General features: G+C 39.1%; 1 protein-coding gene across 7 annotated transcripts in view; it reads right to left on the bottom strand.

Moving 5' to 3' along the window:
• nrxn2b (neurexin 2b) overlaps positions 1 to 24,838 on the bottom strand; it is an 802,710-nt gene that overhangs the window by 464,363 nt on the left and 313,509 nt on the right. For all 7 annotated transcript variants that reach the window (XM_024287560.2, XM_024287559.2, XM_024287558.2 and 4 more), the window contains one exon: positions 15,308 to 15,609. In XM_024287560.2, coding sequence (XP_024143328.1) covers positions 15,308 to 15,609 — 302 coding nt within the window. The remainder of the gene's footprint in view (positions 1 to 15,307; positions 15,610 to 24,838) is intronic.

Consider the following 24,838-nt stretch of genomic DNA (forward strand, 5'->3'; position numbering starts at 1 on the left):
GAAGAACACTCTGAACTAGTCGGAGACAGATAGAGGGAGGACATGAAAGAGGAGGGTGCAGATAGAAGTGGGAGGTGCGTCTTTCAAATGCGGCACCTTACATGAAAGAGTGATAATCTCCCCAACAGGCTGAGCGTGCAGTCGCTCTTTGATACGGCGGTGCACGCAGCCCAAGTCACTACACATAAGCAGGTGAATGATAAGTAAAGGGCTGGAGCACTTGAGAAAAAAAAAATGTTTTCTGAAGTCAAGAAGTCATGTTTTAGATAAAGATTTGAGTTTTTCCACCTCTTTGTCATAAACTCTCACTCATCTTTTGATCTATTTGATCAATTCAATTCTGGAAATTATTCAGAATTTCCAAAATGGAATCAGTTTGATTCAGTACAATTTTGAGTTTACACATTTATACACATTTGTTTAGAAATACATTAATAATCTACTTTATGATTTGAATATATATATATTCATCTGATCCAGTTCACATCCTGTAAATGTATCAGTGAAATACTGAGATTGTTAATATCATCCAGTGTTACATAGATTCTCTAAAGGAGAAGTTCTAACTAAAATGTTCAGATCATTAACATTGGAAACATTGTTCTGCTTCTCCAGGAGGACGTTTCAGTTTGGACACTAGGTGGAACTCGTGTTATAGCAGCACAAATATTTCAAGGAGAATAAGATGATAATTTGGAAAAATTGGTGTTTTAGACCATAAATGGTTTAAATATTTCCTTAAAAGAGTTAGAAAAATTCATGCCTGTGACTTTATAAAGATGTTAATTTAGGTCAACCGAGCGTCAGCATTAGCCATCCTATGGGGAATCTTATTATACGTTAGCATCAAGATAGCAGACTTTAGCATTATTCATTAGATCAATCTTTACTTTTGTTGGATCGATGATTGATCTATTAAGCTTGGATCGACTCAAATCGATTAATCGATTTTATGAACCCAGCCCTTATTCAAACTGTTTTTTTTTATTTATGATTCTGCTAAAACCTTTGTCCTTTTCTAGGACATAGTTTCTGCAAAGCAGCAGGAGTTCTTCAGAACAGAGTTGTCTCACCTCTTCCCATCATCCATCTGTTTATGTGCTCTCCTGCTAGCTAACACTCCAAGCTAACATTAGCGGTGCCATAAAAAAATAATAGCAAACAATATTGTAGCTATCCAGTCATACAGCTTTGATCCAGATTCCATTGGATCACTGCACAGGCTTCTTTAAAACTAACTTTTGCTTCATTATCTGGACAAAAACAAACAGAGGTGAACAATCATCATAAAATCACGTTCCTTCGCCGCTGCAGCCGTCTCAGTGGCGTGTTGTTATGTTACCATGAATACATGCCGCATTACATATCAAATAGTCCGCTTTTTTGTGAAAAAGCGATCTAAATCAAAGAAATAACAAGAATAAAGTACTAAAAGAGGGCTGAATATTTATTTAAATTTGAAAGTGACGATGGCATAACGAGGATAATGTCTGACTTTGTGCGTTCATTTCCAATAATGCACACTTTGTCAGGCATTATCCCTTCCTAATATGTCCTCCGTTATGCCACAAGAAGAGGCTAAAAAACATCAAAAACACCGTTTTCATGCGAGTGGGTCTTTAATAAACAGATCAATGACAGCTCCAGACGGTCTGAGAGGACTGTTCAACACCTACAACAAGAAGCGCTCTCAGCTCCTTCACTGGCAGCAGCTCCCACATGGAAGCGTCTGCCAATGCTGTTCACAAACCGTGGCACATATCAAAGACAATAAAGTCTGTGCAAACCCTGAGGAGACTTTTCAGTCTTTGCCCCACATTTTACTCATAAAAAAGGCTCTGCTTTTAGTAGGAAACTGGCTTTGTCTCCTGCTAGTCACCATCAAACCCTCCCAGGGAGCAAAGTTAAAAATGAATCAAGCAGATAAACATTCAATCAAATGTTTATCAGTGTTTACTGTCTTCATCAGGGCGACACCAAAAAAAGCAAAACGATTCTCCTTGATGAAAATCAAAGACATCAAAGCATCCTCTTTCATTTTAAAGTCATTCTCTCCCTGTGAAGCAGAAAGAGTCTATTTTTAATCAAGTTCTGCGTCCCTCGGCTCCCTCTATACACACTAACACATTCATGAGAGATGAAAGGTTATGCTCAGTCATAATGTGAGAAGACGCTGCCGAATGCTAAGCTCATGAGCTGCAGTCTCTTTAACATCTCTATTAGTGTGAGCAAACTCACTACATGGGAAGTGTGCAGGTATAAATTAAATATTAGGGCATTACTTGAGCCTCAGTAGTCATGGAGCAGCAAACCTGCTGATTTGCAATCAGTGGAAACAATCTTCAAAGCAACTCTAGTGGCAGAGCGGAGCCGACGTCTCGTTATCAAATGTCTTATATCATGTCAAAGTCAAGGCCCGGGGGCCGGATCCGGCCCTCTGGGTAATTCTATCCGGCCCTCCAGATCATATTATTTTATTGTTATTAATGACCTGATGTTATCTTGCATTTATTTCTAACTTTTATATATTTTTTTACAAAATATATATTTATGGAGGGTAAAATATTGAAAGTTATTTAAAGTTCAAGTTGAATTATTCTGGAATAATATTCCTGCCTTTTTATTATTCATAATTATGCCAAAACGTTATGGTTTTTAAGATTTTAAAAATTAGCATTCTGTTAGCTTTTTGGATTATTTTGGTATTTACTAAGATTTTTTTAGGTTATTTTGGAGTTTGGCAAATATTTCAGCTGCATGTTAGCTGTTTTAGCTAATTTAGGCTTTTTTCCGCTTTTTTAAGCTATTTGGACGTCTAGGTATTTCTTCATCTTCTTGGTATCCGTTTTGGCTATCCTTGGTTCTTTTGTTTTAGTTTTTTAGGCACATTTGGTATTTAGCTAATATTTTAGCTAGCTTTCAGCTTTAGCGTTTTTAACTATCAGCTTCAGCATTTTCAGCGGCCAAATTTAGCTTACAGCATTCACACTAGCATTATCACAGGTAATGCTATATATCTAGTTCATAATTATGTTAAAAAGTTACGGTTTTAGTTTAAAAATGTAGTTTTAGAGTGTTCAGTAAATGTTTCTAATGTTCGGCCCGCGTCTAAAGGTGTGTTTAGGTCTCTTCAACGATTGAGTTTGACACCCTGCTTTACATGGACTCCTCTGCTATCTATAATGATACATCTCCAGCTTCTGCATTTCCCCCCATCATTTAAAATGTCATTTGGGGCCAATAATTGCATAAATTACACGTGAACAAGGAGCGGGGGATGTTGATTCCAGGAGGACAAAAGGTAGAAGAGAAGAAAGTTATCAAACTGAGTTGAAACGTCTCTCTCCGTAGATACAGTGGACGAGTTGACCCAGATTTGTAACACAATTGTTGTCGAGAGTTTCTGTTTGTGAGATCGCATTGGGGAATTCCCAGAGTTTACCTCTGCCCTGTGTGGAACAGAACAGACGTGTCTTCCTGTTCTCTCATCCTCCCACCGCTCACAGAGTCTTTGCAGCACAAGAACGCACGTTCAAACACACACCTACTCTGCCTCAGTGTTGTGTCACGTTTCTTTGACTAATACTTCATTGTGGGACCAAAAACACGCTAAGTTCAGAAATAAACATATACAATGCAGTTGCTGCCAGCAGGAAGATCTGCACAGAAATGATGGTAACTATATGCTTCCTGTTGGACTCCAAGAGACGGTTTTCGAATCAAAAAGGGCGTGCCAAAACATCAACACTCCAATATATCATGATATTTTCTATGGGTTCTCACCAAGTATCAATCTTTATTTTCGTTTGAAAATTATGTCTGGCAGCTACTTGAACTATTACATTTTAGGCTGTTGTTAACAACAATTTTGCACTGCTATTCGTGTTTTCTTTTTACAGATAATTCTCAAATTCAGATTCAAATAAATTTTATTTATATATCAAATTTACTGTAGAGAAACAGCTCAAAGGGCTGTACGGAAAAAAAAAAATACAAGAAAAACTATACCCCACACATGCAATAACATACAGTAATAAGATAAGCCCCTCATAATAATAAAAACAGAAAGGAACAGATAAAACAGAATACTTGGTGTCATTGCTCGTCAAAGACATAGTATTACTGATTCCAGCAATGTTGCAGTAAAGTGTCGTGAATTTGCTCTTAGTGCTCGTTTAGTTCTGATTTCACTGAAAACGTTGGATCAGTTAACAAAAGTTCTGAAATTTTTGACATTTAAAATTATTAGGTTGTATCAAATTGTAAATTCTGAGTTGGTAAAATTTAATTTGACATAAATTAATATATTAAATGTTAAAAATGACTAAAGTTTTGTAAACTGATCCAACATTTCACTTTTTACAGTGTATGACATTTTTAGACCAAAAACCCCCCAAAACTGTTGCTTTCTAGGACATAGTTTCTGCAGAGCAGCAGAAGTTCCTTAAAAATTCACCTCTGAGTTGTGCACTGTTGACATGGAGTAAGTCCAACTCCACTCCCCATCATCCATCTCTGTACACTCTTACAGCCCCTCACACCCCCAACATAATATTACTGGTGCAACAAAAATGGCAGCAATAACAGAGCAATCCAGTCGTAACGTTTAGATCCAGATTCCAGCTCAGACCAGGAAAACAAAGACGTACATGGATCTATTAGTCTGTAAGTGGATGCATCAGAATGGAGCGGAGCAGAGAGACTGTGGTTGTGTAGTTTTTACTTCCTAATAAAAAAAGTTCATTTGCTCCTGATTCACCACAATAGAATAAAGAAATATCCAGAAATGCAATTTTAAGATGAATTTTCTTAATATATTCCCTTTATTATGAGAAGAATACCAAACCTGGCTTTGCATTGACACACAATTGTAAGGAACAACATGTACTGTATACTGGAAGAAAAACTTCAGATGTGATATACTATGAGATTTTTTTTCCTTGTTGCATTCCTTAGGACAACTTCTTGAGTCTAATCCTTCAGGTGACCAGAAGCCTGACATGTCCAGACTCAGCCTAAGTAAGGCTGTGTGGTGGTGGCAGTATAATGGTATGGCTTTTCCCAAGAGATTTCCCATCTGTTGTTAAACAAAATACCCACATTCAATCTATCTCCTAGAACAAAACACTTCACCAAAAGGAAAGTGTTCAGATTATCTTAAGAATTTAGAAATAAAACTTTGCTAAATATGTATAAAGGAAAGGCTAAATACCATTCATCCTAATCCTTTGTGCATTTATGTATTGCAGTAGGCATTGTATAAAAGTACAGCTAATATGACGTTAGAGAACCTTTGTTGATCAAACTCCTTTTATGAGAGACTTGAAAAACACCAAATCTGGAGCTGATATATCTCAGAGTGAACCAAGACTCTGACCCACACTGAGGGTCAGCTGAAGGCCCGCCATGAGACACAGAGGAACAAAGTGGAGCGCTTCAAACTGCATGAACGGACAGTTTTGGCATCAACCCTCACATGGAGCTGATCCATGTTTGGTTCCTGGATCTCTTCCATGCGTCAGCTTAGCTTAATCGTGTCACGCTGACATGTCTCTGCCAATCACAGTAGCTCACGGCATTCAGTGTCCCCTTCTTCTCCTGACAACCATCTATCTTGGGTGACACACTCTTTTTCTTCTTTCAAACTTACAGGCCTGGTTCCACTCATAAAAGCAGGAGAGAAGTCAAGTACAAAAATACCTCGGTGAATCACGAGGTGAAGTACAACTAATTAATCATACACAACAAAACAATGATCAAAGCTGGAACCAGCAATAAAGCTATGATTGTGCTTCAGTATTACTTTAAACCATCCGTGAGTCACATTTTTCTTAAAACAATCAGCGAGAAAGTGCTCACACTGATGACGCAAGAGAAAATAGAGGATGTGCGTGAATGAAACGAGATTAATGACGAGCAGATTTGTAAGAGACAACGTGTTAAATCTATATTGTCCTCGTATCAAAGAAGTCTTAAAATCCCATCTTTTGATCTATTGTAAAAGAATTTCCAGTGGTCCTTTAATTGTCTTTTTTAGGCAAAACCAAAGAACCTGTGGTGTTTTCTCAGACATAGTTTCTGCAGAGCAACAGAAGTTCATTAGATATTCATCCTCTGAGTTGTGGACAGAACTATATCACAGCTTGGATTCAGATTCCAGACGTTCATGAACCCATTTGTCTGCAACTGGACGCATCAGAATCTTTTCTAACAGCCTTGTTTCGTCTGCTTCAGATTCTCAATGTTTTGAATAAAGAAATACTCAAAAATAATATTTGAATCTTAATGTTTTGTTCTATGTGTCCTTCATCATGAGAAAAAATGCCACAAGAGTATGGAGCTAAATTTGGGCCAAATATTATTGGAAACCCAAATAAAACCACTTGAAAAAAAATATTTTTGGGGAAAAAAATGAAAATTTCCAAAACTTTTTGCTATTCTAAAGTAAGCCCTTAGCTTCAAATGTTCTGATTTTTAGGTTTCAAAATGCAAAATTTCAGCTTCAAAACTTTTTTTGTTTGTTCCAACTCTTTTTTCAGTTTTGAGTCTGAAAATTTCAGCTTAAAAAATTTAAAGACATTTTTTATGCTAGCATGTAACACTATAGTATGGCCTTTTGGCCGGGCTAGAACAGAGTTTTGGACGCGCAGTTTGTACGTGATAAAAAAACTCTGCTTTTACACCCGTCTTGGGACAACTTAAGACTATGATAGTACAGACTAAACAGACTTTCTGACCGTAATTATCAAAGTTCTCAGAGTCAGTGAATGGGAATGAACCCGGTTTTGATTGGTCCTTTATGTTAGGCCCGCCCCAACGCGTTTTGAAACCGCCATTTTTAGATTCCAAACCTAAAAAAAAAGAACATTCGAAGCTGAAAACAATTAAGTTTATTTCAGAACAGCAAGAAGTTTGGGACATTTTGCTTTCTTAATTTTTTTTTTTTTTTTTTTGACAAGCACCAATATTGTTTTCAATTTGTTTTATTTCTTCAAGTAATATTGGCCCCAATTTAGTTCCATACAAGAACATGCTAAAAACACAAATTTAATTGTGGTGAGTATTTACTTTTGGTGTACTGTATGTACTAAATTATCTGCAATGTTTGTTTTTTTATAGTTTTTGTCTTTTTTACAGCACAAAACCAGAAGATAAAAGTAAAAGCATTGTATTAATGCACATTTAAGTTGAATATTTCTGTGTGTGAAACTGCATTTTTTTAAATTCTGTTGGTTTATTGATCAATTAGAAAGGCAATCGCTTTCAACAGAGTTTCACTGTTTACATACTTTCCTCCTCCTGTCATAAAACTCGGCTTAAAGAGTATCAATTAAAAAAAAAGTCTTTGAAATGAAGTGATTAAAAAAGCAGGACAATCTTAATCTACGGTTGAGTACTTGGCGTGTCAAATGCCTGAAGGAATTCTGATAAATGCGTGACTACAACTGGCTGGCCGTTATTGTTGCTCTGCCTCCCTCGGGGAGCCTTTATCGCTCTGGAGAGTGAAAATATGTTCAGTGGAATGGCCTTCGCCAGCTATCAGTTATGGAAAATGGCATGTATGCATTGTGTCTGCAGGCTGCTCGGAAAAATCAATACGGAATTTGAAAAGAAAAGAAAATCGTTACAGTGTGGTTGCAGTTTTTATTTAAACCCAGCCCCGCCTCATGCAGTCAGACCCAACGCTGCTTGGCATTGCACGGTTTATAATTGACCCATTTTTACATGTTTTTTTTTTTTTTTTGGGTGCATCTGATACATCATTTCTGACTCACCTGACTGCAGGATTAGTGTCTTTGCCTTTGGCTTTATTTCTACTCTTCCTCTCCAGTGTGTGTCGACACGGCAGAGAAAACGCCTCGCAGCCCTGAAGTCTACAAGATGTCCATGATGGTAAATCATGTCAGGGAGTGCAGGGGGAGAGGGGAGGCACATGAGGGAGGCCTTGCTGTTTATGCAAACTGATGTGCGGAGAGGAGGGTGCATTTGTGTGTATTGTGGCTGCACAGATAAGAGGTCAAGTCAAGTGTGCTTCCCTGCCAGTCAAATATGTACCACAAAGTATGGCCCAAACCAATTAAACCGGTTTATGCATGCACGCTTGCAGAGCCACCGCACACCACCGGGAGGAGCTCTGAACCTGTGATCATTTGTCAGGCAGGCACCACCTCCTCTTCATCCCTTCTTTCTTGGCAGAGAGTCCCTATCACCTCACCTAATTCTGTCTGCTTCATTTTATCCCACACAAAGCTGACAAATTCATATATATTGTGGAGAAAGTGAATGCACATTTAAAGGGAGAGAAGAGAAAGAAAGAGAGGGGAGCTTGCTCTGGAGCTTCCTGATGTTGCCGCAGATATGCAGGATGATACAAGAGCCAATCACAACAAAGAAAGGAGAATAAATGAGACACCGGACAACACTGAGACTGCGCGATAACCTCATTTGATATCCAGCATTTCTCACAGCCTGCCAGCAAACAATTGTTAGATGTTAATGTGCAGAGAAAGACCAAGGAACATCTTCCATGGATGCAAAATTAACGCAGTGTAAAAGTGGCCCAAACCACACAGCTGTCTGCTTCAACTACCCTCTAAGTGTAAGACGTCACAGTGACGAAGTGCTAGAAGATATCTCTAGTTTAAGCCTTACTCACAACTCCCTTTACGGATGGATTCAGGCTGTCTGTGGGCGTGAAACGGGCAAAACTATACGGAGCATGCACTGTGCATGCCACGCACTGCACAGGAACGCTATGCACTAGGCAGAAAACAGTACGCACTGCACTAAAATTGTGTTTTACAAATGGTACATCTTGCGCAGGAGAATGATACGTAATGTGCACGGAACGCTATGTCTTGCGCAGAGAATGCTATGCACTGTGAAGGGAACGCTACGTAGGGCAGGAAACACTAAGCACTATGCAGAAGAAACACAAGAAACACTACATCTTGCGCAGGAAATGTTACGTCTTGTTCACGGAATGCTAGGCACTGCGAAGGGAACGATAAGCGCTGTGATGGGGAACTCTAAGCACTGACCCACTGACCAGGAAACGCTATGTCTTGCGCAGGAAATGCTAACCACTGCGAAGGGAAGACTGAGCACTATGAAGGGAACGCTACATTCGGTGGAGAGAACGCCATGTACTGCACAAGAAACGCTATGTTTTGCACAGGAACTGATACGTACTGCGCAGGAAACATGACATTCTGCACAGGAAATTATACGCACTGCACAGGAATCGTTATGTCTTGCACAGGAAATGCCTAAGCACTGAGAAGGGAACAATAATCACTGCAAAATGGAGCGGTATAAGAGCTGTGAACAGAATGCTACATCTTGCGCCGACAACGTTAAATACTGCATATGGAATGATTTGCACTGTGAAGAAAATGTTACATAATGTGCAGGGAGCCCGTTGATGCTCTTCAAGTGATACTTTTGTGCTTCTTGAGTTAATTCTGACAGCTAGACAAAGTGTAGTTTTGTCAAGAAGAAGGGACACTGAATGTTTTGCTGCACATGGATGTAACATTTGTGCGCTGTCAGGAAGGAGCCAGTACTCTCACCATACTAACAACTAGAAAGAAGCATAAGGACATTGTATAACAGGATCACAAGTGTGTGTAACTCACATTATTCTTACAAATATTTCACACTACACTTAACAAACGCACAATAATTGTACGTTCCATTTCAATCACGTCCCTTGACGTAGCCGTATGAGGTGTAAAAGAACCGCAAGATGACCCTGTGGAAAACTTAAACAACCTGTAGCACCCAGACGTGCACAGTGAAAAAGGTAAAAGGGCATCAGTTAGGCACAGGGTTGTGGTTTTTCTTTTGGTTTTAGTATGATTGCTTCATTTCAGAGTAAATTTGTCTGCAAACTTCAAATAAATCCCTTGTTCAATGACGAGAAGATATGATTAGGGGTCAGGGGGTATTTAACTTTGCCTCCAACATCAGGATGTTATTAAAAAAATAGTGTACCACAATACATGTACCTCCCACAAACACTTTCAAACTGAGCATCAGACAAGTAGCATAAGTGCAGCTAAAAACATCTTCCCTGGATGACAGATGCCCACTTCAGCCGCAGAGAAATATTAAGAAGGGGGGAGCAAAGTCCACGGGTCATCGTGCACACTCGTGCAGTGAGACTCGTGGTCGATAGACTGAAGCACAGAGTTAACAATCTTGTACTGCGGCGAGTGGGGGTGCGTGTGAAGGTTAGCGAGTTCCGATGGATTCGTTTGAGAAGAGCCAACATGGCACCCAGGAGATGAGCAAACCTTCTCATCTGAAGGAACTGAAGTCTGCAGGGTCACAGTAGCAGAGGGCTGACCCACGCACTAAACTTACAATTTTAGATGATCAGGTGATGCTCTGTGGCAGATTGTTTAGGCTAACCACGCCCTATTTCCTCCAGAGGGGTCCATCAGTGCACTTCATTGGTACTGGTGTGAGGTCTGTCAGTCAGACATTACCGTGGACACTGACGAGCACTACAAAGTGAGGTAAATGTGCATGTGTCTGACAAGTTTTCATTCCATCTCGTGTCAAAATACACAAGTCTACATGAAGAATTTGACAGATCAGATCAATACCCAACAAAAACATGGAGTGATGTTCATCTTTGTTGAGTCTTTCTCAATGTTTTTTTTAAACTTTTTTGATACTAATGAGAAACTGAGTGCAAGTTTGGGATCAAAAATATCCCTTTGCAAGCTTTTCCTTTTATATTTACATTTTCTAAGCTCCATTCTGCTCTTTTTAGACATTTTTTCTCCTCTTTAAGATTTAAATCCACACGTTTCTGACCTGCTGTTTACCAGCAGTGAACAAAGGACCAGAGGAGTCAGTGTTAATAATCCTTTGCGGCCTCTTTGGGGATATTTTGCTGTAAATTAAGACAACTCTAACATTCGTGCTGCATTTTCCATAAATTAAAATGATCAATTGGGGATTCAGGCTCTTCTGTGTTTTAATGGGGATAACCTGCACAACATGATGTGCATTGTTAACTCGGGGTGTTTTTTATGGACCGAGTATCTCTAGTAAATTAATTTTCCCAGCAGAGTGCATGGGACGTTTGTGCCCAGAGAGAGCAGAAGAGAGAGAGGGATTTTTGCTTTAGTGCGCATGTTTGTGCACATGTTCTCTAAAAATCATTACAGTGCAGTTGGTGGTAGGTGGATCAGCTTGTGTTGTAAATCTTTAAAATCTTGTCAGCTTCCCAAACTCATTAAGCTAGTCTCTCTCTGCTGATCACACACGGCTCTGCAGAATGTTTGACCCCAACGGTGTGTGTGAGTGTTTGCAGGAGAAAGTCTGTTTCATGTGAGTGTGATGATACGGCCTCAGCCTGCTGTTCATGTATCAGTGCATCACAGCAGAGAACAGCTTAGTCACAACTGCCCTTACGGGTGGATACGGGCTGTTTGTCTGCGGGCGATAAATAGGCCAACCTATACGGGACATGTATGTATTCTGCCGGAATATTTAAGCTGTAGACCGTAGAGAAGGGGCGCCAAACTGAATCGCACAAGGGCCAAAAATCCAAAACACACCTTAGGACGCGGGCCGAACAGGATAAACATTTATTGAACACTCTAAAACTACATTTTTAAAACTTAAAAAAACTGAACTTTTTAACATAAATATGAACTAGATATATAGCATTACCTGCAATAATGCTAGTGTGAATGCTGAAAGATGAATTTGGCCGCTGAAGATGATAGTGCTGATAGCTGAAGATGCTGAAATTGATAGCCAGCTAAAATCTTAGCTAAATGGCAAATTAGCCTAAAAAACAAAAAAAGCCAAAACAGCTAGCATGTAGCTGAAATTTTAGCTAAATTCTTAGCAAACGCCAAAATAGTCCAAAAAGCTAGCAAAATGCCAATTTTTTTATTTTTAAAATCGTGACTTTTAACATAATTCTGAATAATAAAAAGGAAGGAATATTATTCCAGATCAAATCATCTTAAACCTTAAATAACTTTCATTATTTTACTCTCTATAAAAATATATTACACACAGATGGCAATGGTACATTCCATTTTCATGATGTCCCTTATGGTGGCCTGATAATGGGAACTGCAAAGTTTACCTGTCCAGATACCCCTCCAACGGCCCGGACAACCCAAGAACCTGCAGCACCCGTACAGGTCAACCTCTCTACAGGTGCATGTGGCTACGGCTTTAGCTAATTATTGAGAGTTCTATGAAACATTTGTTTTATCAAAAAAATCATATTTGGATTATAAAATAATAAATAACAAAAAATGAAGCCTCTCCCTTTCCCACACTGAGATGCCAAGACTATACCTGTTTTAGGTCTCTTTATTTTGTGGTTAACAAAAAAAAAAAACAGTAGAAGAACACTCCACAAAAGATTTTTTGTCTGTTGTTTTATTTATTAGTGCTTCTCAAACGACTTCATTCCATCTCATGCACCAGCCTCCATCCCTTTAGTTCCCCAAAACCTCTGAACAAACAGATTGATAGACAGAATTCAGGGCCGACAAGAATCTGCACATGATGCGTTCACTGATCTCCGGACATTAGTGAACCCAAACAGCCACTCAGTCCATTATAATGCTTTTGTCATTTTCATATAATCCACGGCAAAACAAATTTTCAGAAAAAATGTTGACACTATTTAATCCATAAATTATACATGGATCAGTTGTGATGTTTGACATTTTCTCTGACGTTTTTTGCTTTGCTGTTGATGTCAAGAGGTCAGTGAACGCACCATGCAGAAACGCCCTTGGTTCTGTCAATCAACCTGTATGTTCAGAGGTTTGGGGGAAATAAAGGGAGGGTGCATGAGACGGAATTAAGACGTTTAGAAAGTATAGATCCACTGATAAATAAAAAATAGACAACTTTTGTGGGGTGTTTTGTCTCAGTGTTTTTGTTGTTAACCACACAATAAAGAGACTGAAATCAGGTAAAGTCTCTGTGTCTTCGTTATAACAAGAAAATGAACTAGTGGATCTAGTTATAACGACAAAACGATAAAAGGCCATTTTTGGCTTCCCTAATTTAGCTTAATTTTGTTTTTATTTTATGAATTGGATAGTGTTCAACGGGGGCTGTCGTAAAATGATTAATGAATAAAGTTTGATTAACTCACTTTGATGATTTTGTGGCTCATGTATCGCCGATTCCTCCTCATGAACTGGCCCCATAAATAACCACTTAGCGCTTGAAGGAATCCCTCCTGTGTGTGCGGTGAATGTGTTCGTCTGCTTTTCTCCCCCGAACTTCCTGATCATGTTTGGTCACACACTGGATAGCTGATTCACCATCTTTGTGTGAAGGCATTCAGATGAGACCTTTTTTTTATTTTTTCTGCATCTTGAACTACTTGCGATTCTTGTTATTAGTACTGACAAGCCATTCATTCCAATTACTATTGCCAAAAAAAAGTGAAGTAGTAAGCAAGGCAAGTGTAAGTGAAATTGATTGTATCTCACTACTGGTATCTGGACCTGCCAACTGATGACTTGGTTCATCCTGAGGGTCCAGTATGCAGAGAGCACACAGTGTGCACTCTTTTCCTCTGCTGTGCATGTGTGCAGGTGGAACAGGCCATTATAGATAAAAGCACAGGATTCCTCACAGATCATGCACCAGTTCACTCCCATAAACAAAGACGTTTGTGTGGATCGAGCTCTTTTGTCTTCCATTAAAGGGTTGTAACGATTTCTGTGATTATTTGTTCTGAAAGACTTTAAGTGCAGTGTCTCATTTGATGAATTAGGGTGCTCTGGATTTGAGTAGCTATAGTCTTTGCATACATTAGTGAGCAGTGTCTTGTAATGAGGCAACAGAATCAATGATTAAAACAGATTAAATGGGAATAATGGTCTTTGATTTAGCAGTAATACTGAATGAACACTAATTTTGTGAATGCTTAGTAAACATTCACACTTTAGTGATTCTCCTGCTCCTTTCTGTACGTTTCTCTGTACGTAAAAACTCAATCACACTTACAGCAATTTCAGTAATCTTGGTATCAAGACGTTCAGCTTGTTTGGGTCATTACTGCTTGTATTTTTGGTATTCATAAACTTTATAGTTTTTGAAATATTGAACAAAATATGTCCCATAGGAAATGAATAAGAAAGTCTTCAAATTTAGCAACAAGCCTGTAACTATATTTTTATACTTTTATAGTAATTAAAAAAAAATGGCAATAAGTTGCTATATTAGCATTGTGCTATCTTATTAGGGTAACTTGGCATTTACAAACTTTTTTTATGCTATTTTGGAGTTTAGCTGATATTTTAGCAACTTGCTAACATTTTTGGCTTATTTGTTATCTACTGTAGATTGTAGGCTAATCTAGAGTTTAGCTTCTATGCACACTTTCTTACTTTTGCAGTTAATTTCCCATTTACTGATCATTACGTATTTTTTTTCCGTTGGTATTTGCACAATTAGCTTCTATGTTAGCAACAGGCTAACCTGTTTGGCTAATTCGTCATCTACTGCATTTTTTTAGGCTAATTTAGAGTTTAGCTTCTATTTTAGCAACATGCTAATGTTTTGGCTAATTTGTTACCAACTGAGTTTTTTTTAGGCTTATTTAGAGTTTAACTAATATTTTAGCAACAGGCTAAACATTTTTGACTAATTTTGTTTACTGGGGAATTTTAGGCTAATTTGGAATTAACTACTATTTAAGCAATGAGCTAGCTTCTTTTTTGGCTAATTTGGCATCTACTGAGATTTTTTGGGCTTATTTGGAGTTTAGCACATATTTTTGCTAAATTAGCATGTATTAAGGATTTTTTTAGCAATTTTACAAAAAAATAAGGTAATTTAGATTAACTTAAGCATAGCTATTCAACAAAATTTCCAGTCTTTTAGCAATGTTAACATTTTGCAAATAGCTTTTGCAGTTTCAGTAAATCTCTTCATCAGTTAAAGTAAATTTCGTCACCATTTTCAGCAAAAAGCTCCAGTATCTTAAGCGACTACTTTCATCAAAAAGCACTCACACTAGCATTATCACAGGGAATGCAACTTTTCTAGTTGATTCTCTCTTAAACGTTCATGTTTTTAAGCTGTGTTGGTGTTTGTGATATGATGGTGAAATGTTAAAGTCGTGGTGTGAAGGGTCTTCTTGGGGATCTGCAACCTAGAGAAGTAAACATGAACGAGAAGGTAAAAAGGCACAAATTATAGTAGGAGACTGAAGAAAAGGTGTCTCGAGTGCTAAAAGAAAAGGTAAACGTGCAGGTTAAACAAACACCGTCCCAGCTCGACATTCAGGAGTTCTTACCTGGCGCAGGTTGCGGGTCACACGCACGTCATGCCAGGCGTTGTCATTGAACTTGCCATTGACCGGCTCCACGAGGGCCTCAAACGCCCCCGAGCCCAGATTGATGACAAGCCAGACGGCGCCGCTCTTCAGGGAGAGGTTGACGTAGTCGGCGGACTTGCCCGTGTGCAGCATCAGGCCGTTGCGTTGCAGCGTCCGGAAGGACAGCGTGATTTCGTCGGTGCTGCTCTGGATGGGGGTCATGGACAGATCGTAGCAAAAGAACTCGTTTCCCTTGAAGGTGGCGACTGACTCTTCCTTACCTGGTGGCAGACGAGAGGAAATGTGTCAGTTATCTCATATCTCCTGTTAGGAAACCATTCGACATCATGGTGACAAAAGTCTGAAACAGCTGCTTCAAATGAAGCTAATCAAGTTTGGTGGATAAATAATTCATCGTGGAGCTTTCACCTGTTAAAACATGTTTAGACTGAACCAACACAGTGAACAGACACGCTGTCTATTGGGCCAATAAAACAGCAGGACGTTTGAGGTAAAAATGAGGGTTACATTTTTATACGTCTGAGTTACGGCGCCACAAATCCACTCAAAGAGCAGCTGGAAAGGGGCCAAAAAAACAAAAGTGTTGACAACTTTGCTAATGCCTGCCAGTGTGCAGAAAACAGCCAGCGTCTTTTCCAGTGCATTAGGCTTCCCTCACAAAGCACCAGTCAAAACAGCCACTGTGAACAATGGACACATGTCAGACATCAGCCTAACAGCAGTCTGGGATGCTGTGAGCATCTGTCAAGGACTGAACACACACCTGATCTGTCAAATCAGAGGAAAACTCTCACGGCAGTCACAACTCAATCATGCAGCTGTAAATAGGGATTGTCAATACAAAAAAAAAGTAAAAAAGAGACAGTTTTTCTGAATGCTATGGTTTGGTTTTATTACAAATCTAATAAATCATTTGGCCAAAAATTGATGATGTATTTATGTATTAATGTATAATTTGGAAAACTATGTTTTAGAGTGAATAAAAAATAGTAATGAAATTAAGACAACACGAATAACCAATGTCCTCTGCAGCCACTCTGATCTGCTGCCTTACTTCCATGAATTGTGACATAAAGTGACACTTGACTTCCTGTGCTCATGCCCCCCCCCCAACTGCTTTTCCAGGAAAGCCAGACTGAAGACTTAACTCCAGGTAATGAGGTTTGGGTTCAAAGTGGACACAGTGAGGTCAACACTGTCAAGAGGAGCTGGTCAGATCTAGTTTAGGCTGAAGGCTCACTGTGGCGGTGAGACCGGAGTGCATTTCCTGCCAGGTGTGGTCTGCCTCCAGATTCAAAGCTCATTTATAAGCAAAGACGTGTTAAAGTCAAGGCCCGGGGGCCGGATCCGGCCCTCCAGGTAATTCTATCCGGTCCTCCAGATCATTTTATTTTATTGTTATTGATGACCTGATGTTATCTTGTTCTTATTTCTAACTTGTATAATTTTGACAAAATATATTTTTATGGAGAGTAAAATATTGAAAGTTATTTAAGCTTTAATTTGATTTATTCTGGAATAATATTCCTGCCTTTTTATTATTCAGAATTATGTTAAAAAGTTACAGTTTTAAAATTTAAAAAACCGTCATTCTGCAGCTTTTTGGACTATTTTCATTTACTAAGATTTTTAGGCTGTTTTGCAGTTTAGGTAATATTTCAGCTACATGCTAACTGTTTTTTTTTTATTTATCATGATTAATCAACTTTTTTTTTAGTTACAGTATTTGCCAGCCACTTATTATCTGAAAGTAATAACTTTATGAAATCACACATAAAATGTACATTTGAGACGTTTTTTTTTAACCTTTGAAATTTAGGGTCTAAAACTTAGTTTTGTCTACTTTTGAATTTACTTTGTAGTTTCAATTTGAAAGACTACCTGCTTGCTGATTTTGTATCGTTTTAATCAGCATAAGCTCTCTTATGTGAAACTCTCTTTATTTTGTCCTTTCTCTGTGTTATATTCACACACTAGACATAAAATCATACATAAAAACTGAACATTCCATCTGAAAAAATGGGATTCATATTGCTGTGGAAACTCCAAACATGTTTAACAAACTGTTTTTACAACATAAAAGGAAAGATTTTGTTGTGATACTATAAAAATAACAAGTATAAAATTTGTCAACAAACTAATCAACATGTTTTTGAATTAAAATACCAAAAACATATTTTTTAGCCTTTTCTTATTTTCTCATGCCTTTTTTTTTATTTTTGTGAAGTTTGATCCAGCTGGATTTCCCATCGGCTTGATTGGAATACACAGGTGGGGGCGTGTCTGTCCATTCTGAACTGTTCGCCTCCCGCAACGTCGGTGGGCGGGACTTCTGCAGAGAACCGCGGAGTTTCCGCAATTTTTAGTCAACGCCAGTACTTGTTATTGTGGAAAATTAAAATTCATGTTGGTCCCCATACCAAAATAGAATAATATTCGGTTTCCTCTTTGTTGGATTTCTAATAGCAGACAGCTCAGTTTGGCTTCGCCCCCCCATAGCAGGTGTACTCCTGCTGCTCAGCATTACAGCCGTCAAATTGATGTTAATACTTTGACTTATTTATTAAAATAAAAGATTGCTTTTGTCCAAAAACTACAAATAAATGTCATATTATCACTTTCATTTAATAAAAACAGAATATAAAAGAAGTTTAAGTTTATTTTAGATAAAGTTTTACTACGCTGATCTCACAGCTGCACATCAGGAGGCTTGAGAGCATTAGAACATATTAACAAACTAATTATGTTCTTATCCCGTCAACTTTTGCAGCCTTAGATTTTTTTTTAATCAAAAGTATTCAAAATCACAAGTTGGACATTATTTTGTAGAATTTCTGCAACCAAAACAAGAATATATCCAGACTTGTGGACTTACTTTGTTAAAACTAAAATAATGCTGAAGATCTAAGACGGTGAGAATACTAACTTGGCAGCAAACACAACATTTGAAATGGGGGCCTGCACGAATATATCCAGAAAAACACTGGAAAGGTGAGGGGCAGCAGCACCCAGACAGAGGCGTCTCCTCAAAGCAGCACTTTGGCTCACATCAGAATTCAGAGCGATCTCGGCTGAAGTGTGAATTATAAAACAGCATTAAAGGAACGAGGCGGCGAGACGGAGTGGAGAAATGACACACAAAAGCAAATCCCCCCAGTGCAGCGTCTTGGCGGGGCCTGCCTTGCTGATGCAGGGAGAACAAAGGCAAAGCAAATGGACCACAGCAGCCATTTTCAATTATGTACAAAGTTGGACCCCCTCCCGCAGCATGGGCTGTTAGCAGTAAGCAACAAACAGCTTGTGATTGCTTCTATGAGCTCAGTAAGACGGAGACACGTGCGGCGAAGAGGCGGCGCACATAAAACTTTCTTATGTTTATGTCTTTTTAATGAACACGAGGCTGAGAGGAGACGATAAAGCCAAGAGGAAGACGGAGCAAAGACACGGGACAAAGTCATCACAAAGCCAAAACGCCGCCTCGGAATATTCTGTTAGGGCTAACTGAAGCATGTTTACTCCAATGCACTGCTGGGTTATTAAAACATGACATCAATCTCACCGACTCCGGCTTGATTAAGTCATTTCTGGTGCTCCTAGTTTCATAAGGAGCAGTCAAATCCACAAAAACAATATCTCTATTCTTCCTGTGAACGTCTGTATGTATGCACACGCTTTTCCAGTCCTTGCTGGGTGTTAACCCGTCTGATAACATGCGAGCACACACAGAGGTATTCATCTGTCACACAGAACAAGTCTTTCATGAAGTGCAGGAGGAGACCCTTTAAACCCGGGAAAGACGAGACATGAGAATGTGTCATATTTAAGCTAACAGCGACTCGGAAAACATGTCTCACTTGAAGTGTAGCCACCTGTGAACGCATCTATTAACAATTCAAAGATGGTGTTGGGATTTTTCTGACGTGGAGATGAGCTACTTGTTTACAAAAGATACAATTTAAAGTAAATTAAAATTATGAAAGCCTCACGTTGATTTACTGTCATTTATTTAATTGTTGACACGATGATTCCAGTAGATTTTGAAGGAGAAAAGCGGCGTATGCCGCTTTTCTCCTTCAAAATCTACTGGAATTATCATGATAACTGTTGAAAAGTTACAGTATATTAACCCCTTAACACCTGAATTTATTCCAAGCTATGAAAAAATATATTGACTTATATTTTTGCTTTTAAGTAAATGCTACATTTAGGTAATTTTATAGCTAATTTGGTTTGTCGCATATTTGAGACAACAGGCATTAAAGGGTTAAAAGTATTGTATTTAAGTGTAGTATATGAAAATATATGAAGGAAAAATTAACTTATGTGACTAAAGAGTCAACGGCGTACCATATGGAGCTAAATTACGGCTAATATTATTTGAAATCCAAAATAATACAATCTCCAAAAAATAGTGGTGTTTGGCCAAAAAAATGTCAAAAGTCCAATTTTTTTTGCGATTCTAAAACAAACTTGAAAAAAGAGTTGAAAGTGAAAAAAGATCTGAAGCTGAAAAAAAAAGTTTGAAATGGAAAATTTGAGTTTTTAAACCTAAAAATCGAACATCTGAATCTGAAAATCATTACGTTTATTTTAGAACAGCCAAAAGTTTTGGACATTTTACTTTTTTTTGTCCAAACACCAAAATTGTTTTTTAATTTGTTTTATTTGGGTTCCAAATAATATTGGCCCCAATTTAGCTCCATAGAACTGCAGAACTGTTCAAGTCTGCATAATACAAAGATACAAGAACGCTGAAGAGCAGGAGCCACAGCGTACTCCCAGTGGAAGAGAGCATGAGCTGTTAAAAGAGCTTGTTGGAGGGAAAACATACATTTAGATCTGTAGTCAGTTTACTCTATTTTAAATCCATGCTCCCTATTTGAGTTGTCACTTTGTGTTTCCTCTGTTTACTTGTACTGTGGCTTCTGCAGTTCCTGGTATTTTTACTGGAGCTGAAACTAAGAAAAGACATGTCGTTGAGCACATTTTAACGATACAACAATGACTTCATACAAGGGTTGGATCATCATGTGAGGTCTGTAAAACTATTTGTTTTAAATGGATGTGGTGTTTGAACATTTGTTGTATTTCTAGCATTTTAAGATTTCAGAGTTGAACTGTTTGGTTTTATTTTTTCCATCAAAATTAAAGCATGCTTTTCTTATGAGGTTAGTAACCAAAATACAGCACATTTTTGCTCCTGTCCCGGCCCTTCGGTCCCATTTTGGAACCCTTTGTGGCTCACAATCCAAAAAGTTTGCCCTGACATCATACATCCATCAATCAGTTGGGGCAATTTTGGAATTATCTGCAGGAAGAAAAACAAACAAACAAAACAGATTTGATTGATTTTTGGAGTAAGAAATTATAATTTCTTTATACAAAAGAAAAACACATTTGTTTATTGTTAAAATACCAATTTTGTAAAAAGTGTTTTTAATATCCGAACAAGATTAAAATTAGTGAAAAATTGCATCAAATTTTGAACTTTTGAAAAAAAAAAGTCAAAATCAAATCAATTCAGCCCCAACGTCATACATCTGTGAATCTATTCTCTTTTGTGGCAATTTTGGAATTATCTTCAGGCAAAAAAGCAAAACATATGTAGTTGATTAAGTAAGAAATTATCGTTTCTTTATACAAAAAAAAAACCTAACAAAGAAAAAAAGACACCTTTGCTTATTTTAAAATATCAATTCTGTAAAAAGTGTTTTTTTTTTATTTCCAAACAAGCTTAAATTTGGTGTTTGGGATGAGTGAGCTACAAAGGCAGAAAACTTGGTCAAAATCATGAATGCAGGATGTTATCAGAAGATTCTGGAGGAAAACTGTCACTCTTCAGCTCTGAGGCACTTGGACAGTCCAACGACAATGATCCAAAACACAAGACCAAGTCCACCTGCCATTGGTTAATAACAGATAAGGTTGTGGAGTGACCTTCTCAGTCTTCTGACCTTAATAGTATTGAGTCAGTCTGGTGAGATCTCAAATGGACAGCTCAAGCAAGAATTTAAAGAGGCCATGCCATGAAAACCTACTTTTGGAGCTTTTAACTGTTCATTCCTCACCATAAAGAATCTCAAAGCAGTATTTTGATCCATTCATGCATTAATAATCTTAAAACTGCACTCTTAAGACCAGCCCCTCACATACCCACGAAAAAGAGCGGGTCCTCACGTGATGATGTCACAGAGTAAGACTGCCCCTTTCAGGGAGTCTGCTCCGCCCCCAGGCTAATAAAAACACTTTTCTCCACAAAGCTAGCAGCTTGGGCTAGTGGTGATCAGCTAACTTTTTGAGTACACGCTGCAGCCAAGCTAGTTATCTCGCTAAAACCGAGCTCGCCACAGCGGAGCTCGCTAGCTGGCCACAGAGGGGCTGGCTGGTTCACTAAAACGGAGCTAGTTAGCTTGCCAAAGTGGAGCTCGCTAGCACACCATGCTATCCACCGGGAGGCTGGCTATCAAAGCGACCTAACCCATTGAGGGCTCACTTAAGTCAATGTGGGCAAACACCAGAGAAACTGCAGACAAACCCATTTGGGGTCCATATTTTCTACCCACTTTTAAACCATATGGGTCCACTTGGCTTTGCTGGCTGGGGCGTTACCAACCTGGACCTTTAGCCACTTCTGTCACAATCCTACCAGCAGCACTAAGGACTCTGCTGCAGTCACTGGAGCCGGCAGATTGTCCTCTGCACTCCCTGGCCTGCATTGTGTTTGATGGGGCTTCATTTCTGGCGGTAAAAGGGAAGTGTGAAGGAGAGAGGAAATAATTCCCACCCAAGTGTTGTATGCTAACCCATCCAGAGCCCACACAGCCTTCACAATGTCACAGCTTTGCTCGAGAGCAGCTAACAGCGTCCTGAAACGTGAAGACGCTGCTTTTCCGAGACCAGGATCTGTGGGTCATGAATGCAAAAACACGTTAACACATTCGGTGCTTGCAGAAAATGCACTTTTTGGGTAATCTTTGGTTATTGCAATTACACCAGTGTGGTGCAGCATGTGTTATTAAATTGGATTCATCTCAGAAAAAGAGCAGGTTTAATAAGATGAGCTGCATGAGTAGCTCTATCTGAACGTGCGGCGCATTAGTCAACGCATAATGAACCTTAACACACTGATTTTTGGCTCACTGGATTGCACACTGGGAGTGATTAGGTAAATTTAGTGGAATTGAAATAAGGAGGGAACACAAAAAGATTGAACGGTGTGTGTGTGTGCAAAGGCAGCTAAAATGTAGATGACCACATGCTGACAAATCCGCTCGTCACATCACATTTCCTCAGTGCTCTCGCGCACACCCACATGTGCATATACAGTCACCCTCTATTAGCTTTCGATGAGTGCCATCCACCCTGCAGAGAGAGTATCTGAGAGATTTGGAGAAATGATTCAAAGGCAAGATGAGAGGGAGCAGTGGGAAATGTAAGCAGCCTTTGAAAGCTTAGGCACTGCTTCATGAATCAAACAGGCCTGCTGGGTCCACAGACAGTGGCTACATTTCCATGCTAGCTTTAAGGCACAGGGAAACGCTTGTTTTCTTATTAAACATTTGGCTAGTTTTAGAACTTGCTCAAAAGCTCGAGCTGGAAAAAAAAAAGTATCAAACTGACACACATGAATCTACAGCCCAAAGGCAGAGGGAAGGGATTCATCCTAATATAGCTGCACATTCAGAGCGCCTTAAGGTGAATCTGACTGCTGCAAAGGACTTAAGCAAACACAAGAAAGAAAGACAATCACTTGGAAAGCAGCAGTAACGATCTACGACACGGTATGAGAAGCTGGTTAAAGTTCCATTATTTGAGGGTAGAACCTTCAAATGAGCGATATCTGCACTCCCATCATCTTTGATCTGTTTTCAAAGCGTTCCCAGTAGTCTTGTAATTATGATTATGCTGTTTTTAGCCAAAATCAATAAACACAGTCTCGGCCCAACTCGTCACATACTGATGTTTGGTTAGGGCCCTTCCGTGTGACTTTTTAACATTTTGGGTGTCCCCAACTCCTCTTTTTACGTGTTGGCTGTGTGTAAAATCAAGGATCTACACTCCTTTGGATGCAGTACCAGATGCATCACCCAATGCGAATTAGTCCTGGAGACAGGTCCAGTACTGGTACCCTAACCTTAACCCGGTAGTGGTTGGCGTATGGTATAGCGTCTGATACAGCATCTGGTTTCCAGTCTGGTTCAGCTCAGGTACTCCATCTGACCCGGTTTAGGGTTTGGGTACGGTACAGGGTCTGGGTAGGGGGTTAGGCACCGATCGGGTTTTGTTTGGTTCCTGCGCCAAAGCCGTTCTTTGGTTTCGGTTCAGTGGTTCGGTGTTTTGAGATGTTGTCATTTTTTGACATGCTAGCTATTTATAGTAAATCAGAGCTCCCCATCCTCTTTCGCTGCAAACCAGTAGTCCGCCCCCTCTTGGGCCGCAATTTGGTGGCCGCCCCTCTCTGCTGAAGTCCAGGAGGTTGGCTGAAGCCAGAAAAATAAAGTATATTTTTACTTGTTCTCTGTAAAATAAAATGCCAAAAATGTCATTACTTACTTTTTCTCTGACTTTATTTTTTATCACAAATGAGAAACATTTTTTTTAAGAGCACAACAGTTTCAAGTTTCTTAGTAAGAAAACACATTTTTGCACAAAACTCAGCAAAAAAAAAAACAAACAAATAAAAAAGATAGAAGACAAATGGCACGATATACAGTTATCGTCATATCGCCCAAGACTCCCAGCTACTGGACAAAGGGTTCACCCTAAACAGGTCAACACTCTGTTGAAGAACCACACACTCACATGCACACATGCACTCTTAGGGACAATTTAGAGACGCTGACCGACCCATGAAGCACGTTTTGAAGACTGTAGAAGGGAGCTGGAGTGCCGGGAAAAAGCCCCACACGTAAACTCTACACGGAAAGTTCCCAGTTGGGATTCAAACCAGGACCTTCCTGCTGTGAGGTGAGAGTGCTAACCACTACACCACCATGCAATCCATATTTCCTAAACTAACTACACAATATCACAACACTTATACATGCATGCATGTGTAATAAATGTGGTTTTGAATTTCTCTCCTTCTCATCACCTCCTGAGCCTGGAGGGTTTCTGTTGAAATAAACATGCATTCATTTGGTATAATTACAATGATTAAAATGCTATGAATTTGACAGAGTTCAAGTCAAAACATGTCTTTATCTCATTTCCAGGAGTATGCAGCAGTTGAAGACATTCTGCTTATTTTATGCAGTAGTTTTTCATTTTTGATGAGTCATTCATCATCAAACTACGACCTTAACCTGTGACCATCGCCCCATGCACTTTGTTTCACTACAACTGGCACCCACGGAGAGCATTGATCCTCAGATTAATGGTAATCCTGTGATGTCGGGGTTATAATTTGTATTCTTGGCAGCTCATTTACGGAGAGTCAGAGTTCTTTGTTGCTCCGGTCATCCCTCCCTCTGCTCTTGTTAAGAAAGA

Source organism: Oryzias melastigma, linkage group LG18 (assembly GCF_002922805.2).
Source record: "Oryzias melastigma strain HK-1 linkage group LG18, ASM292280v2, whole genome shotgun sequence".
NCBI classification, from domain to species: domain Eukaryota; kingdom Metazoa; phylum Chordata; class Actinopteri; order Beloniformes; family Adrianichthyidae; genus Oryzias; species Oryzias melastigma.